Raw genomic sequence first — 19,878 nt, 5'->3', positions numbered from 1 at the left:
TATTATTTTTGGTACAATTGTAAATTAGACTGTTTTCTCAATTTCTCTTTCTGCTGCTTCATTGCTGGCATATGGAAATACAACAGATTTGTATACACTGATTTTGTATCCTGTGACTTTACTGAATTAATGTTTTGGTCTTATCAGTTTTTGGTTGAATCTTTCGTGTTTTTTATGTACAGTATCATGCCATCTGCAAATAGCGAAAATTTTACTTCTCCCTACCAATTTGGAAGCCTTTCATTTCTTTTTGTTGTCTGACTTCTACGGCTAGGACTTCCACTACTATGTTGAATACAAGTGATGAGAGTGGGCATTCTTACCTTGTTCCTGACCTTAGGGGAAAGGCTCTCAGTTTTTCCCTTTTGAGGGTGACGTTAGCTTTTCAGATATGGGGAAGACCTAATATTGTTAAGATAGTAAGTCTTTCCAAAGTGATATACAGATATAAGGCAATCTCAATAAAAATCAGGACAGGGGTGCCTGGGTGGCTCAGTCGGTTAAGCGTCCAACTTCGGCTCAAGTCATGATCTCGTGGTTTGTGAGTTCGAGCCTCACATTGGTCTCTGTGCTGACAGGCTGGAGTCTGAAGCCTACTTTGGATTCTGTGTCTCCCTCTCTCTGTTCTTCCCCCACTCGTATTCTGTCTCTCTCTCAAACATAAATAAAGATTTAAAAAAAAATTTTTTTTTAAATCAGGGCATTTTTCAACAAACTGACAGACTAATGCTAAAATTCAGATAAAAATGCAAAATACCTGAAACAGACAAAACAACTTTGAAAAACGTCAGAAATCTTACAACACCAGACTTTAAAATTTACTAAAAAGCTGTAGTGCTCAAGACTGTGTGGTATTTATTGGTACAAAAACAGACCTAAACATCAATGGCATAGAATATAGAGTCCAGGAATCAATGGTCAAATAGTACAAATAAAAATTTAAGAAAAAATTTTTGATAAATATAGCCACCAAAATTAAAAATTCAGCTCTTCAATAGGCACTGTTGAGAAAATAAAAATGCAAGCCATTGTTAGGGGGAAATATTTGGAATAAGTGTATGTGACAAAAGACATATTCAGAATACATAAAGAACTCTTGCAATGCAGGAAGACAAACAGTGGGCAAAAAAAATTGAGCATTTAAAATGAAGATTCATTTATGTATCTTCTACGTATTCTTATTCCACTTCTATGTATCTATCCAAGATAAATGAAAACCTATGTCCACACAAAGACATGCACACGGCAGCTTTAACCATACTAGCCAAAAACTAGAAATAACTAAAATTCCAAACAGATAAATGGATAAACAAACTGGGGTATATTCTTACAAAAGTCTATCATTTCATAATAAAAAGGAATGAATTACTGACACACACAACATGGATAACTCTCAAAAACACTGTTATATGAAAGAAGGCTTACACAAAAGAGTTCATAGTGTGCAATTTCAGTTGTGTGAAATGCCAGAAAAACCAACTCTAATCTATAATGACAGAAACAGATTACTGCTGAGCCTGGGGAGGAATGGCTGGGATAGCAAAATGGAATTTTTAAGAGTAATAGAAACATTGCCTATGTTAATTTTAATGGTGGCTATTCAAGTGTATAAATTTGCCCAAACTCATAAAATGGGTGCATTGTACTGTGTGCTGATTATACTTCAATAAAGCTGATGTAGAAAAAACCCTTACCATGGACTACAAATTCTCACGTGATCAGGGACCTAGCTTCCTCTCATCACCTACTGTCTTCCCCTCTTCTGTGCTCCCTAGTCTTTCCAGCCCTCTAGGCATTTGCACATACTGTAATTAAATTCTACTCCTCTGTCAGGACTCAGGTCACAAGGCTCTCTCTGAGAAACTTTCCCAGACCCTCGTGATTCAGTCCCCTTCTTACATGCTCTTTTCACTCCCTGTGAGTGGAAAATGAATGAAATGAAAATGCCATTTGGCCCCAAATGGACACTAATTAGTCTAAGTCATATTTTCCTACATTCCTCAGCATACAAATAAACTCCTGCTATATTTGAGAGCAGGAAAACTAACAAGAAAAAAAGAATTTGGGGATAGGGAATCCCAACCAATATGTTATTATCCCCCAGAAATCTGTTCTAATCCTGTTTGAGTAGAGGACCAGTTCTGGGTTTATTCAGTAAATCCAGTAATCCCAGAAGGATTCTAAGTGCCTAAATCCAAATCACTCAAACTAAAACTAACCCATTCTCCTCTGAATCCTTGATATTAGGAATGGCCTGGACCCAGAGTTTCCAAGGTAACCATGAACTGCATTCAATGCTCACCTAATTCCTTCTTTCTACCAACGCTGTTTAGTCTAGACCAACATCTCAAAATTACTATCAGTGGCCACAAACCGACTCAGTCTCTGAAATACTGAAAGAAAGAAAGTAGCCTGGCCTTAGAGCAACATAGTGTGACTTACAGTAAGGAGTTATAGTCTCAGCCTTTGCAATAATTATCTACACAAATTTTAGTACTTCACTGAACTTCCCTAGATTTCAATTTTTTTCATTTTCCTTATTTCTGCCCAGGGCAGGTATGCCTTCAGTCTCCCACGCTTTTCCTTGAACATGGATTATGCCACCAAAGTTACGAATCATCTTCATCATATTTGATATTCATTTAAACCAGTTTCACAGCACACTTGTGATGAGCACCAGGTGTAATATGGAGTATTGAATCGCTACATCGTACACCTGAAGCTAATAATTACACTGTATGTTAACTCACTGGAATTTAATAAAAACTTGAAAATGTCTTCGTGGGGGGTGGGTTCCTTGGAGGCGGTGTACTCCTTCTTTGTCTATTCTCAGGGGAAGGCCTGTGTAGTTTGGTGTAGCCTGTGTATGTATACGTGCATGTGTGTGTGTTCTCATGTTCGTGTGTACGCATGTCTGTGTGTGTGTACATTTCCCAAGTGCACAGGCTTTGGAGGCATTCACCAGTGAAAATTTTCATACTGAGTTCACTTTGCGGGAAAAATTCTGATTGCATATTCACCATATTTTATATATACAACAATTCAGATTTTCTATTTAGTCCTATGTCCATCATTTTGGTAAATTGTGTTTTTGAGGATTTTGTCCACTTAGTCTACATTTTCTACTATTTGGGCATAAAATTGTTCACAATATAAGAAAAAATAAACATAAAAAATAAATCAGTCTCACATTTAGTAGAGCTGATTATAAGTAAATCTAATTTAATCTTAATTCACATGAAATAACCTTGTGCAGTATTTTTAATGCTTAATTACTTGCTACTCAATCACTCATCAGTAATTTTTAAAATATGAAAATAACATTTAATAATAAAAATTTACTCTAATATATATCCTTAAAATTTACGTAAATATATAAATCACAGTACTCTCATTTATCATGCCATATATGTATATACATCAACACACATATATGGGAAAAAGCTAACTTTTTTTTCAAGTTTATTTATTTATTTTGAGAGAGAGAGAGAGAGAGAGAGAGAGAGAGAGAGAGAGTGAGCACGAGCAGCAGAGAGGCAGAGAGAGAAAGAATCCCAAACAGTCTCCACACTGTCAGCAAAGAGCCTGAAATGGGGCTGGAACTCACGAACCATGATATCATGACCTGAGCTGAAGTCAAGAGTCGGACGCTTAACTGAGTAAGCCACCCAGGCGCCCCAAGAAAAAGCTAACTTTTTATCAGGTCTCAGAAAGGAAGAATTCATATAATTTATTACCTGTCACTGGAAGAACAATGACCAGTTTCTACATAGCTCCTTTATTTACTCTTACACAACTCTGAATAATCCTCTGGCTCAAAATAACAAGTGAATTCTTGAGAGAACAATTAAGCTACCAAAAAAATCAAACATAAGAAGGGAGAGAGGGAGGAAAATATATCATAATAAAATATGAAAAGATACTCAGGAGACTAATATTTTGAATACTGTTCATATAATCTTCACTAGAATATGCTACAAAGACAGGAAATGGTCTAAATAGTAATAAAAGTTGTGTCAGACCATTGTTCTAGTAATTTTATGAAAAACAAAGAAAACACAATCATTTCAAAGTACCTAGCTGAGCCATATATATATATGTATATATATGTTATATATATATATATATAAACAAACAGCTAAGTGGCTTCTTTATTTGTTCGCTATGCTGACACTTGTTTTTACCACATCACATTTCACATAGTATAGTCTATGAAGCAGCAAAAACATTATTAAATTTGGGAAGTGGTAGTACTAAATAATAAATAAAGGATTTCCATGATTTAAATAGAGCATTTTACCCTCATTTCACAAAACAGACCCTTATAATTCAAACTATTTTTCATTGATACCTCCTTCCTTCACTACAAAACAAAAATTATGTATTTTACCTAACACTGCCTAATATAGGGATGTCAAAGAAACACCACTTTTGCTAATTTTAGTATTAAAGTAATTTTATAATCTTACTGATTCATATATATTCATATGTATATTGGTAGAAATAATAATGACAATAATAGGTATTACTTGGAAATGTTTTCATTATAACTTTATAAAGATACGCCATTTCTGTGTTCTGGTTTTTTGGTTTTAAAAAACTATCTATAAAAGGATGTTGTTTTATATATAAAATCAGTATTTCAATTAAGTATGTGGATACTTCACACGTACACATTACAGGTTTCTAGTGAATAAAGTGCATAATTATTATACTATCCCTTTTTTTCTTTTAACTTACATTACCTAGATGTAGTTTTTTCAAATATTCTATTGGTTGACAATAAACATCACTTGATTACACTAATAATTTTATTGCTTTTTATCACTACTTACAAAATTATCTTGGTGTTAAAATACTAGAAAAAAATATAGGGTATTATATGAAAAGAACAAAAGGTCCTACCTGTTTCAACCTCATGAAGAACGTCTCTGTGAAAGTCTTTCTGCTGAAATACCAAAATCGCTCATTTGGAGGGTACACCCGTACAACAGTCTCCAGGAGAAAGCGGACAGGCTCCACCACCTCTGTGACTACCATATCCACTGCCACAGTCATGTACACCCGCTTATCTGCAGTAGAAATTTTCCGTACATACATTATGCTGTCTTTATCATTCCTTGACTATTTAAGAAAACAAAGGTTACCCACTTATGAAAAAACTAAGGTCCTTTCCAATCATGTTACCATCTATGTTTAATTTTAAATGTTGTACTGTCTCTTTGATTAAATGGGTAAACAAACACGTTTTCCAAGTATGCTTCTCAATACTCATGATCCTATCTAAACCAATGGTCAAAATCTCTGACAAACTTACTTTTTCCTTCCACAAATCAGGTCTTTAATATAAAAAATAAGATAAAATTTTCAGATAAGATGTAATTTTCTTTTACACAAAAACTATCTTTCAAATTTCCCCAAAAAACTCTGGAAAATCACAAGAATTTGCCCTTTCATCTTATAAAAAGAGATACAAGAAACTATTCACTTTGATGAGATGCATGAGGACTGTCAAATCAAAAGAGATGTTCAACCTTCACGATGCTAAATTTGTACAGGAAAATGCTTATGCAATGTTGTATATGCTTTAAGGTCTGTCAGTACCCTCATTGTCCCCTCACTGTATGTTCAGGAAAAACACTGATTAAGGTTCTTCTGTACAGTTATATATCTATATCAGAGTCTTGGCAAGTAATTTTAGGCAATAATATAGTGCTATCAGTCACAATTTCAGTTATTATTTAAAATGTTTACTTGGCCGAGGCACCTGGGTGGCTCGGTCAGTTCAGCATCCAACTCCAGGTTTCAGCTCGGTTCATGATCTCACAGTTTCATGAGTTCAAACCCCACGTCAGGCTCTGCACTGGTAGCTCAGAGCTTGCTTGGGATTTTTTCTCTCACTCTCTCTCTCTGCCCCTTCCCAACTTGTGCTGTCTCTCTCAAGTACATGAATAAAACCTCAAAAAAAAAATTAAAATGCTTACTTGGCCATAGACTTCTATTTTTTTTAAGTTTTTTAATGTTTTTTTAAGTGTGTTTCTTTATTTTGAGAGAGAATGAACAGAAGAGGGGCAAAGAGAGAGGGAGAGAGGAAGTGCAGAGCCCAATGCCTGGCTCGATCTCACAAACTGGGGCTCAATCTCACAAATCATGAAATCTTGACTGAGCAGAAATCAAGAGTGGGACTCTTAACCAACTGAACCACCATAGCCTTTTTTAATTTAGATCTAGAATCTTGTAGGCTAGTGTCTAATGGTTTCCTTTAGTTTCACAATAGGCTGAAATACGGATTTTATTTTGTTTTATTTACCCTACTTGAGATTCATTGGTTTTCTTTTTTTCCTTTTCTTTTTTTTAAGTAGGCCCCATGCCCAGTGTGGGGGCTTGAACTCACAATCCTGAGGTTACAAGTTATGCACTCTACCAGCTAAGCCAGCCAGGCTCCTCTTACTGGGTTTTTCAGTCTGGGTTTGGCTATTCCATATTGTCATTTCTTTGCTACTTCTTAAATATTTTTAAATTTTATTTTGTCCAGCATTTTTAGTTCTCGAAGTTCAAGTAACTAAGCCCATTAAAAGAAACCTTCAATAGTGTTTTTAAAAAACATTATACAACATTTATGCACGTCAACTACACTTCTATTAATGTCAAATTCAACAAAAAATTCATTACATTCTTAGGTAATGCAAGCATTCTACCTGAAAATTCAAGAGAAATGAGGATTCACTAGACACTGTACTTGACTTAGCAGACCTTAAAGTCCAAGGAGAGTACTATCAAAGTGTAAGAGACAATAACACAAAACAGAATAGAAAACACAGCTTGGTGGTACACTGAAAAGATCTAAGACATTTCATCTCCAGAGTTTCAACTTCTTCTGTAAGAAGTCAAAGTTTTATTCATGAATCCTTTGAGTAAGTTATAACCTCAGGGACATCATTTGGAAATTTTAGAAATCAAGTCAGTGTTTTTTATGGCATATGAAATAATTTTAAATTTAAAAGACATTATCTTTTGGATAAGAATATTATTGTAATATAGTATTAAGTTTATTTTAATAGAACAAATAAACTTTAAAATATATTATCTTCTGATAGAAGACCAAAGATATATTAAAGAACAAAATCAAACTGAACTATGTGTTACATTAAAAACAGATAAAAATTGCTGTTATAACTCACTATTTGAAGTTCTTATATTTTATTCTTCAAAATTATCAACTGGCTTATTTTTCTCATTTTCATGTTTACTTTCTGAATGATTATAAGACAGAAGTTTACAGGCTGGTCTTTACAAGCCTGTAGGCAGAATTTACAAACTGTGGGTGTAAAAATTATTTATTCCTAATACATGAAAGGCTCTATAATCATTATTATTTTTCTATCTTTTTAGCCCTCATTTTGAAATAGCTTGATGTGTGATCAAATGCATGCAATTCATGCAACTGGTAAATATTCTTGCTAAAGAAATTTGAGAATAATTACCATGTAATGCTCTTCATTAATATATTTCTATATTAGTATTCATTCATGTTCCTGTTTTAACCAAAAATCTACTGTGGATATAAAGAAACGAATATAAGACAAAAGATCAAGCCAATGGATCCGTTATTTTCTCAATACAAATTATTGGTTGAATCACAGTAAAGGATTTAGTGTAACTTATAACATTAGTTGTAACTCATGAGGTAAAAATTTAAATTTTAGTTTAAGGACAGATGGCAGAAGGGTAAAAAACACAGACAATTAACAGATATCTGGATAAAGTAGGAATAAAAATAAACACAATGGGAAGAATGACAGATGTACTATTTACCACTCATAAACTTATCGTTTAACACTAGACATGTCTAACAAAATGAAAAGGTAAACAACACAGAAAAAAGCATTTACCACAAATGAAATCCTGAATACACATTACTAAGATACCAAAGGTCAAAAGACTGGAAAAATAATTTAAAAATAAAAAATATAAGTAATCTATAAGGAAAACAGAGAACAGTTACCAAAGATATGCAAAATTCCAGAATTTGCTTTCCCTATTTCTTCCATACTCTTCCATACTCTGCTTCAAAATAAAATAACTCTATAGTAACATATAAAGCACAAACCCCAAATATTTTCTACATAATCTAATAAAACTAATTCACATATCTTTGAGGAAGATTCTTTTGAAAGTGGAGGTTTTCCCCATAATGCATAAAGTATTTTTAAAAACCTGCAAAATTTATGGGGCGCCTGGTTGGTTCAGTTGGTTAAGCATCCAACTCTTGATTTCAGCTCAGGTCACAATCTCACCATTTGTGGGATTGAGCCCCGCATCAGGCTCTGCACTGACAACAAAGAGCCTGCTTGGGATTGTCTCTCACTCTTTCTCTGTCCCTCCCTTGCTCACGCTGTCTCTCAAAATAAATAAACAAACGTTTAAAAATAAAAAATAAAGACTTTGAAATCTAAATAACTTCATTTTAAATAAGCTCCAGAATTTTTAAAAACACAGCAAAACAACATTGACCATAATATAAAATTTAAAGCAAATAATAATGAATAATTTGAGAAAAGTTACCTTTTGGGGTTTCTTCATTAAGTGCCAGAAATATTGGCACATTGGGGTTCCAAATGCCGGTAATAACATAAGCTCTTCCATCATAGCTCTTTCCCATGGATTCCTACAAAAATTCAGACAGAAATTACTGAGAATACATGCATCAGGAAAATCACCATTTTAAATTATAAACATATCTTACTTTAAGCAATCAAATTTAATAAAATTTGGATTTACATATGGATTTTTTTCTGTATTATTCGCCACCCTACAAAAGCATTTCTTTCATTATTAAATTCTAAGGCTTTCTTCAGAGTTTCTATTTACAGACACGTACCTCTTGGATAGAAGGAGCTGTACCTTCATATACTGACTCACAAAAACATAGTATTGGAGTGAAGTTATAGTTATCTTAGACTTCTGGTCATAATTTCATATACCTACATACAAGGATGTCCACAGTTTCTATTAAAACTATAGTGTACATCTCACTGAAGATATTTAAATTGAATTAATAGTAAGTCAACAGAAAAGCAGTATTTTTCTTCCAGTGTTCTAATTTATAATATATTCTTAAAATATTAATTTACTTTATCACAATTAACACTTCTGAAAGTTCATACTTTTCTATTATCTATGTCAGATACTTGTATACTGGCTTACGATCAGTAACCAATGTTAGGAGGCTAACAGAGGTAATCAACACCCAAGTTGATTATCTCCCATTCACTCTTATACTTGCTCCCTCCTTCCCTTCACTCCTCCCCTTCTTCGTCTCCTCCACTCTTTCAGGCTCCTACTAAGCCCACTCCTGACCCTCACTGAAGAAGCCGGCAACTCCTATTGTGAAAGCAGGATCATATACAGTTGCGTGCATGTATGTACATGTGCAGGGGAGGGGAGGTTAGAGGTGTCCCCAGGGGAGAACAGCACACAGCATACAAGTATGTGCATATGCAAAAGTGTATTATCTACAGAACTTTAAATTTCCTGTGCCCATTTCCTCATATTATGAATAGAGAGTGCTAGAAGTATCAGACTAAAACAAAGATAAATACTGTTTTTCCAATTTTACCCCCACACAGAAGCTTCTCTGAATCCCTATAAAATTATTTGTCATTTGGTAATTATTGTGTTTATTTTCCTAATGTATTGGTGGTATTTCACTAATCGAACTGTACAGCTTGAGTGCAAGGACCCTGCATTCCGGAGATGAAGTACACTCAAGGCCACATTAAGGAAATTCACTCAGCACCTCAACACTTTCATATATTCATATTCATTCTCTCTCTGTCTCCCCACCCGTTCCTCTCTCCCTCCCTGTGCCTATCCTCTCTACCTTCTCATTAGATCCCCATTCAAAACAAGAATGGGCATCTGACCCCCAAAAAAACCCAATCCATTTCTGAACAAGAGCTTGTGCCATGCTTGACTCCAAAAAGACGAGTGAGCCCAATCAAATTATTTCTTTCAATTAACAAACACCAATAAAAGTAGGCAGTCAGCAGTGGAGCTGAAAGGTTTTAATAAGAAGCCAGGCACTGACAGGCCACATAAAAAATGAAGTGATAACAGAAATTAAAAAGTAGGAAAGAACACATAAAGAAGAGTAGAGTATTAGGAAACTGTTAAGTGGTAGGAGAGAAACGGAGAAAAACAAAAAACCATTAAAAATGATCATGCAGTCAAAATACAAAGGCAGATACTGGGAGACAGGGAAGGAAGGAGGAAGAGTGAGGAACAGAAAGAAAAGGGGCAGAGAAGGTGCAGGGAGGGAGAGATGAAGGCAAGGAGGGAAAGGGGAAGAGAAGGAGAAAGAGGAGACAGAAAGAAGGAAACAGAAAGGGGGAGGGGAGGGAAGGAGGTATAGAAAGACAGGGGGGCAGAGCACCAGATCTCCGGGAGCAAGGGCAGCAGTGAATAAAAGAGAAGGAGCAAAAAAAAGAGACTCAAAGAAAGAGCAAGCCCATGGGGGGATGTGAGGCAAACAGGAACAGTCCAAATAGCAAAAACCACTTTGTAGTGTTTAGGTACAATTTCATGAAGATCAATAACCTCTTCTATCTTCAAGGTGTTCTAAGTGGATCTCTGTTTCTTATAACCAAAATAGCCTAACTCAAACATCTGTATTTTTATGTCTTTGTAGTTTTCATAATACACCACCACAATAATACTGTCTTACATCAAAAGCCCTCAATAACAGTTTCTCCTCATCAAGTACTGCATTTTTGTTATTGAACTAGACCTTTCTATCACACAGACTGGCTTGCTCCCAGCCTCTTATAAAGATGCTTCTTGGAGCGCCTGGGTGGCTCAGTCAGTTAAGCATCTGACTCTTGGTTTTGGCTCAGGTCATGATCTCACGGTTCAAGAGTTCAGGCCCCACATCAGGTTCTGAGCTGACAGTGCTGAGCCTGCTTGGGATTTCTCTGTCCCTCTCTCTATGCCCCTCCCTGGCTTTCTCTCTCTCACTCTCCCTCTCTCAAAAAAAAAAAAAAAAAGACAAACATTTTAAAAAATATTTTAATTAAAAAAAAAAAAAGATGCTTCTTCAACTGTCTTTGTTGAAGAGTTCTTCCTAACTCTTCTGTCTCCACCACAAGCAGAGCTGACAAAATCAGGGACAGCAGGTAAGGGACATCCGGACAACCTAAGTCTCTGCCCAAACTAGAAAAGGCAGGAACCCTAGGTGCCCTCCTCTTAGGAAAATAAACTAGGAAATACAGACAGAATGTGGCAGTTTACAATGGGAACATAGCAGAAAGGGCATAACACAGAGGCCGGAGAACACAGTAAGCCACAAATGAACTGTCAAGTCATGAGCAAGCTGAAGCTATGAGGTCAAGTAGGCAAACAGTAGGGTAAAGCAGACACACGGTACTGGAAAGAAATAACACACAGAAAAAGTAAAAAATGTAAGTTTGTGTTAATCTATCCATTTGCTAAGCAAATATGAGCCTACTATAAGCCATGGTCTATGCCTATTAAGTATCCAGCAAGGAAAACAAAATGATCCTGACCCTCGGGAGCTGAGAGGCTAATGTTTTCCAAACAGCAATTTGTGACTCATCTGTGGATCATCAAATCAATTTAGTGGATTATGACCAGACATTTTAATCAAGTAGAAGAAAAATAGAGTTCCTCATACACCTAAGGAAGGGGTAAGAAGGGTTTCATGAAAATTTTATTTCTGCTGTTCTACACAAAGATTATAAGCATACTGGATTAAAATACAAATGAATTTGTAACTATGAGTCCAGCTACTGGCCCAGTGTCAACAAATGGTTAATTGTAAAGCTCCACAAGCTTTCCGAGACATTTCTAGGACTTTTAAATTACATTCCAGTTCCAAGAAACCAGGCTCTACTGAGTTTTCAGCTTTTCTTGGTACTTTGCAGTTATGCTTTTCCTAGGTACTATAGGGGAGTAAAATTTGGCACCTCAAAATGTATCTCTTTGGCATGTAGGCTATTTTTAGTCTGATTATTTTAAAAAACAAAAGACTGGGAAAGAACCTCTGACCTCCCCCTTATAGTGACCATAGATAACTACAGTATAAAATAAAGCAGGTGAAATAGGGAGGAACTTAGCAAAGTCTGTTAAAATTCCTATGTCCCATTGTTTCTGAGTGGTCTAGCAAACATTTGTTTGCCAAACATTTACTTTTTTTCATCTTCCTATGGACTGTCTTCTTTCCCTTTGAGGTCCCCAACTTCTACCCCTTCTCCTTAGCTCAGAATGGCATATAAACCTCATTGCCTGACTACCTGTAGGCACCATATTCTTATGAAGCCCCAACACATATGGAATTAAATTTAATTCTCTCCTGTTAATCTGTCTCATGTCAGTTTAATTCTTAGACTAGCCAAAAGAACCTTGAAGGGTAAAGGAAAAACTTTCCTCACCAACTGTATCAATGGCTGTGGATCAAAAATTCTCATTTCCTTATTCCTACAGTACAAGGATCTTCACCAAAAATATTCTCACTACTGGAAGACAATGGAGTCTCTGTTATTTGTATCCCCAAAAAACCAAGTTTTATTTATACATGATTTTGTTTATATAATATATATGTGTAAGTAATACGGACATTTGACTAAAATATATTTTCACCTATAAATATGACTTTCTCTTTCATGTAGATCTTATATTAAACTAAATTTATAAACTTACAAAATGTCTCAATTCATCTTGCTTATTAGAAAATATTCACAGGGAAGAAAAGTTAGCATTCTTAAATATTGTTCAAGATAAAAAGAAAATTCTCACAAATTGTGAAACTAAATACAATTGTAGGATTTTTCAAAGTCTGTCAGAAAAAAAGTGCAAGAAAGTGAAATTTGTTTTCAAAGTGTTCACATAATTAAACGAGTCATAGAAGAACATAACATCTTGCTCTAGAGGGAAGAACTAAGGCTAATTAGGCTAACTTATAAGGGATAGGACTTCTGGTGATTACAAAGAATTGACTTCGTAATAATCAGAACTGTCCCATAGCTTCCATTACAAGGTAATAAGTTCCATTTTATGAGATGTGGTCTAGTCAAAGCTCAATAACCATGTAGTAAGATAGCACAAAGATCAGTAATAAATCACAACTACTGATAACTGCAAACACAAACCCTCCCAATTTTACCAACTATTTGTTGTACAGAAGCTTCAATGCTGACAAACCCTTTGATTTCAACATGGACTCTTCAAAGTGGAGGACTGCTCTGCCAAAGACACTCAAGACCAGGAAGTTCAATGCCAGTTTGTAATTCTATAATCTGCATTTAGGTTTCTCTGCCAGTGATTCACCTTAATCTTTTAAACTCCAAAAGACCATGACTAACACCTAGGAACTTGTATTACATGTTCCTAAACTACCTCCTTATGGAATTTTCAGGACTCCAAAATGCTATGACTTGCCTTAGGTAAAACCACTTGTATTACTGGTAGGTTGTAAAGAGCGATGGAAGAAAGCTGACTTGTTTTCACATTCAGTGGAACTGGTTTGTTCTTACCTTACCTATCTGTGCAATGCTTCCTCTGTATTTCTGTGGCTCACTGTACCAATCTAGAAGAGCACTTAACCCACTGCTGTAGTTACACACTTAAGAATCTGCTTCCATCACAAATCTGTGAACCCACACATGGTAAGAGCTATGTTTTACCATAGCTTAAAGCCCAGAACTCCACACAATGCTTGCCACACAATTATGTATTCAAAAAAAGGTTCAACGAACCATTGTAGGGCCACTAGAAAATCAATGTGACATTACCAGGGAGTAACTCTAAAAAGTTGACATAATTGATGATATTTAATTGACATCTGTAAAACTCAGCTGAAAAGATGAAAACACGTAGTGCTTGTTATCTATCAGTAAGTGTAAAAAATCTCAGTCACTTTATACTTAACTACTTTATACCTAATACTCTATTTCCTACATTTCTAAATCACAAAGTAAATGTTTTCATTAAGTACAATATTTTTGTTTAAAAGATAGTATACTATTTTCACATCAAACATCAACTTGCGAATATATATTAACCTTCAAGAACATTCCTTAAACAAATACAACTACGGTAAATATACTTTGCTAAGGACAGGTTACCAAGGAGTATAAATTCAAAAATGGAAGTGCTTTAAAGAAAACAAAAGCATTCATCACAGTCCTCAAATAATAATAGTGCATTAAAATAAATGAAAGGCACCATATTCACTCTAAGCATGCCTGTTATAATCATGTACTTGTTATTTTTGGCTCAAAGAAAAGATTATCTTCCTAAAAACCTAAATAGATGAATAGATGGACATTGTCATAAACTATCCTTTTATTTGCTTTCATTGAGCATATGATTTTTTGGTAGAAATTTTCCTAAATCTCTCCCTCATAAGTAATTTTAAGTTTGGGTTTCCAAATCTAATTAGTACTACCACACAGCTGAAAGTTAGAAACAATTTTGACAATATGACAAAATCTTTAAATAGAAAATACTTCTAAAATATAAAATAACTATCATCTATACTTGGTTAATGTGCTTAAGATTATCATTACCATATCCAGTAAATGCATGTCACTGTTCTTCACGTTTCGACCTGGGCTTAATAACATTCCAAAACATCTGAAAATATTGGGGGGAAAAAAAAGGACAAATAAGGTATCAAGAATATGTAGAAGCCCAGTGAGCAAAAAGCCTTTTTATAATAACTACACAATCTGAGCTCTGTATTTACAAGTAGCTTTAAGTTTTTTTAAAGAAACACACAAAAAAAGAATTCACTAAGGTACATAATAAAATCACATAGAAATAAGTTATCTAAATTCCCAGATCTTTATTTCTACATGTAAAATATTACCAATGATCAGAAACTGTGATAAAATGGCCACAAATTACTGACTGAAACAAAACATAGTAGTGAGATATGAATTAATTTCTAGGTAGAAATGAGACTTTATTTGCCTTGGAGTTATTTTAAACATATAGATCAAAATCAACCAACCCAATTAAATGAAAAAGGAGATTAAAAAAAATAAGACTGTGCTCTCTCTTTGTATCAAGCCAGATTAACAGAAACAATTACCCTGGCCTTCAACAGTCACTTTCACTGAGTAGCCTGTTAATATTTATTATACCCGAAGTTTGAAAAAAAAGTTATATGAAGGTCATTACTAAATGTATTAGTATATTAGTGAAGATATTATCCAACATACTATATATGATTAACTATTTACTTTGTTCTGTGTTTCCTGATGCTAGAGAAGCTTTAGGAATCCCATCAATACTACCACTTTATTTGTGAAGGATTTTCATAAGCTCTAAATTCAGCTAAAATCTAACGTTTTTATTTTTGTTAGACTATTATTATTTCTGCTTTTAGGTAAGAAAAGTAGAGTCTAGAGAAATTTAACAATTTACTCAAATTCTTTTCCCTATTAAATAGGTCTTATAAATCTAGAGGCAATGTGATCTGTCTTCAGTATCCCTCTGCCAACAACGCACAGCCACACTTACTAGAGGGTTTGTATTGCAGCTCTCCAAAATTTTTAAATATGCTATGGAACATTTCATACAGAGATAAAGAATGTAAATAAATATGTTAAGATTTTTTTCATTTCAAAATACTGGCAGCTGACACATCAATACTTAATCTGATCCTTTTTATTTTCTGAAAGTTTACCTTTCTAATAGCACAGCTTTTTCTTCCATGAACAAGATAAGTCTTATCCCAATCATGAGTCTAGTAAGTGGTAAAACAATATATACTTCCTGTGAGTACTTGAGGATACCATGTTCATGGTTCTCTTTTGGCATTCAAAATCAATCAAGTACATGACAAAGATAAAGTTCAAACATATTACTATACCACTGAACAAAATGGAATCTACTAAAAAATACTTTAATATTCATAATTTTAATATAATTACTATACAATGAAAAATCTCCCTATTAATTCCTATAATATACACTGTACAAATTAAATGTTAATTATGTAATTTACTGTACTATTTCTCATACTATTGCTTAAATACTTGCTAAGCAACAATAAAAGAGTGAATTTTTTTTCAAATATAAAATTTGGTCCGCTCAACTAAGAAGTCAGGTCAATGAGGTCAGAAGACTTCTCTCACAATACCATATGCTTTGCTTTGGCTTGCATCTCTCACGGCTTTTTTAAGAACAGATTTGTATATTATAGGGTTTTTGAATTAAAAACTATCATATACTTATTGTAAAAAATTAATGGATACCAAAATATATAAAGAAAATAAAATTTATCCTTTCTCTAACGTCAGCCCCCTTAAGAGCCAATGTAAACAATCTAGTATGCATCCCTTTTTGTTCTTTTGAAAACTTAAAGTTTTTCATCATTTTTTTTTTTTTGCCAGGCACTTGCAGGTGAATGGTAAAATTGGTACAATTTTATATTTTCTTAATATTCTTATGTTAAATTCTACTGCAAAAAGAGCCTTGGAAGTTTAGGTTTTCCTTAAATGGCAACAGCTCTCACTTTACTTTGATAATCTTTGACGTGCCGCTCTTTTCCTGGGTTATAAACAAAAAATCCTGCCACCAACCAGTAGTGTGACCTTAGAGAAAGCCCCTAACTCCCTTGAGCCTCTGCTTCCTCTTCTAGAAAATGGGAGAGGTATAATATATGAACTCTAAGTAAGTTCTTCCAACACGAAGACTGCACAATTTTTCTCCATCAAGCTGCATTAGTCATTTCCAAAATTATATTTCATTAAAGCACATCAGGCTTCCTACAGAGACAAGCAAGGTCTATTAGGAATAATGTGTCAGTAATTAGATAGATATTATTAGTACCACAAACACCTAATGCAGATATTAAGTGTTTCATTGGGGAGGTCAAAGCATTCAACCTTTCCTTGTTAACTCTATAAATAATGTAGAAAATTGCCATCACACCTGTTTTCTCAAGCAGTTCACAGTCTACTGGAGGAGGAAAATACAAGTAAACAGGGAATTACAACCTGATATGGTAAGTTCTAGGACTGCTGTATAAAGCACAGATGAGGCATATCCAACATTATTTATAATATAGTAAATAGGCTGACCTGACCAAAACTTGCAATCAAACCTCCTTAGAATGAGATATTATATTATTACATTAATTGTAACAGATACTTAACTTTTTCTTAAGTTTATTTATTTTTAGAGAGACAGAGACAGAGACAGCAACAGCGCAAGCAGGGAAGGGGTAGAAAGAGAGGGGAAAAAGAATCCCAAGCAGGCTCCGTGCTGCCAGCACAGAGCCCAAGACAGGGCTCGAATTCACAAAACTGTGAGATCATGACTGAGCCGAAACCAAGAGAGAGACGCTTAACCAACTGAGCCCAAGCCAACCTTAAGTCAGACATTACTATATTACTGCATTTTACATTTCAAGACAATCTGCATATGAAAAATGACAAAGCTTGTTTTCAGGAAGGTAGAAGTGATTTGTCAGAACAAAGCTATTACGTTAAAGGACTGGGATGCAAGTCCATATCTATGATCCAAAACTGCTGGTCTTCTATACATTGAACTCTGTCATCTCCCTAGCCTATCAGAAAAGATTATAAATCCCTTATGTGACCCAGGACAAGTTATACACTGCAACACCTCACTTTTGACATTTCTGAAATACAAATGTTATCGCTTACAGGCTCACTGTTAATGTAAAGATGAAAAACCTCATGGTGAAAATACACTGTAAACTATAAAGCAGTTGCCAATTATAAATTATTATTACAATTGCCACTATTAAGAAGAGAAAGTCTGGGGTGCCTGGGTAGCTCAATCAGTTAAGCATCAACTTTGGTTCAGGTCACAATCTTGCGGTTTGTGAGTTTGAGCTCCCCATCGGGCTCTGTGCTGACAATTCAAACCCTGGAGGCTGCTTCAGATTCTGGGTCTCCCTCTCTCTCTGTTCCTCCCCCACTCATGCTGTCTGTCTGTCTCTCTCTCTCTCTAAAAAAAAAAAAAAAAAAACTTAAAAAAAAAAAAGAAAGTTTAGCCTTCCATAATACCTATGAGTTTTTACTCAAAACAGAGCTTTTAACAGCAAGTTAGCATCCATACAATCACCAAAACTCAGCATATCTAGCACTGCTTTAGACTTCAGAAATGGAAAAAAGTGAGAAAAACAAAGATGGTATGTTAATGTCCTGCAACAGGAAACTGACTTTTTTTACTTTTGCTTTTAGTCCATCAAATGATTAGGATTCTATTTACCTCCATTTATGCTGCTAGAAGACTACCGATAAAAATTAAGAAGGGAAGAAAGGAAAAGGAAAGGAGGCAAACATCTACCAACACCAGTCAAGGAACACTGTCTCTTAACTGAACTTTCGTTGTTAAAATGAAAAGTGACAGTATGTCAGAAGGAGGTAAACAGAAATACAAAGAAAAGCTGTAAGTCAATTAGATTTCTTTTCAGAATATACAAACACACTACAAGCTAAATTCTGAAAAAACTGGAATCCCAGTCTCACACTAAAGAAGTTAAAAAAAAAGATAGTTGGAAAAGTCTTCCAGGTGAGAAATGTTGGGATTGCTTTTCCCTGACTAAAGGGATCAAGTAGAGATAGATACACAGGTATTCCTCACTGCGCACAGTACGGGGAACCATTAAAATAACCACACAAGCCAAAACTGTACAAAGCGATGTTATAATCAATGGGAAAAATTATGATTGTTTTGCAAACTTTTTTGTTGTTTTGTCATAACTTTAAAAAACTCTTTACTGTCAGTTTTAAGTATATAAAGAAATGGAGAAAAAAAAAGTGAAACTTATTTAGCCCCTTGTAACTTAAAGCGCTTAGAAACGTTGACAATTAAGGTGTTTTGCTTCTTTGGAAACAATTATTAAGACTAGCTTGAACAGTGCTTGCTTTCCTCTCATACAATTCACGACATGGGGTAAGCGTCTTTTCTTTGAGGAACTCACGTTCCTTTCTAAGTCTGAATCAGCTTCCAATATTTTCTCCCTTGCACTTTTAATGTTATGAAAGGTCTCTGAGGGCTCCTTTAACGTGAAGATTTTGCTGGCATCACCTCCTCTGCGACATTCATCCTTTTCATCACAACCACTTTATTTATGCTGCTAGATTAATCCTCTGCCTGCCTATCTAGATTCCACTGAATAGTGGCAATGCCAACATTCCCGTGGTCCTATTCCTTTCTAATTCCATCTACATCCTGTTCAAATCCCGCAGTTATTTGTCCAGGGCACTAAAGGTTCTGCCATGCCACATGCATACTATTCACTGCTGCTTCCTGTCATGATGCATGAATGTTTTTAACAGCATGCTTCTACCATATTTCTTCCAAAACTTAGCTAAGAAACTGCATCGTCTCCAGTCCTGTAATTATCGTTCATTGCCCATTCAATGTGGCAATTAACTTCAAATGTTGGCTTAAACGCTACCAAAACTAACTAGATGTTGACTTAAACGCTAGCAAAACTAAATAGAATTTTAGTTTTTGTTGCAGTCTTCATCCAAAGTAGAAGTAAATGCTTCATTTCAACCATAAGTACCTTTCTATTCCTACTGAACTTAAAGATGATGGAGTCCATCAGAGTCCGTCAGACTTTTTCAGAACGACTCATACCACAGCTTCACACGGGGCTTAGGTCTCGTCCTGTTCTCGTTCTGCTGTCACCATTTCCAAATCTTCTAAGATTGCATGAAATTTCACTTTCCACATTACCACTTTCCATTTCTTTCCTGCACTTTGATCTTTGTTGGCCAACTCTTTCAATTATCCATTTTTGTGAAATGTTCGGGAGGTTTCCCACTGAGTGGTAAGGAGCAACACACTCTGTGATCTGAGAGTTAACTA

General features: G+C 34.9%; 1 protein-coding gene across 8 annotated transcripts in view; it reads right to left on the bottom strand.

The window, feature by feature from the left end:
- Window positions 1-19,878, bottom strand: part of RABGAP1L (RAB GTPase activating protein 1 like) — a 758,000-nt gene that overhangs the window by 628,972 nt on the left and 109,150 nt on the right. For 6 of the 8 annotated variants that reach the window (XM_043568487.1, XM_043568490.1, XM_043568491.1 and 3 more), the window contains 3 exons: window positions 14,586-14,652; window positions 8,566-8,668; window positions 4,906-5,072 (listed from right to left, as the gene is read on the bottom strand). In XM_043568487.1, coding sequence (XP_043424422.1) covers window positions 4,906-5,072; window positions 8,566-8,668; window positions 14,586-14,652 — 337 coding nt within the window. Of the gene's footprint in view, window positions 1-4,905; window positions 5,073-8,565; window positions 8,669-14,585; window positions 14,653-15,709; window positions 15,732-19,878 lie in introns of those variants that run through there. The other 2 variants (XM_043568493.1, XM_043568494.1) reach the window with 2 other exon arrangements.

The sequence above is a fragment of the Prionailurus bengalensis genome, chromosome E4, assembly GCF_016509475.1.
Source record: "Prionailurus bengalensis isolate Pbe53 chromosome E4, Fcat_Pben_1.1_paternal_pri, whole genome shotgun sequence".
Lineage (NCBI taxonomy): Eukaryota > Metazoa > Chordata > Mammalia > Carnivora > Felidae > Prionailurus > Prionailurus bengalensis.
This window is presented reverse-complemented; position numbering and strand designations above follow the sequence as displayed.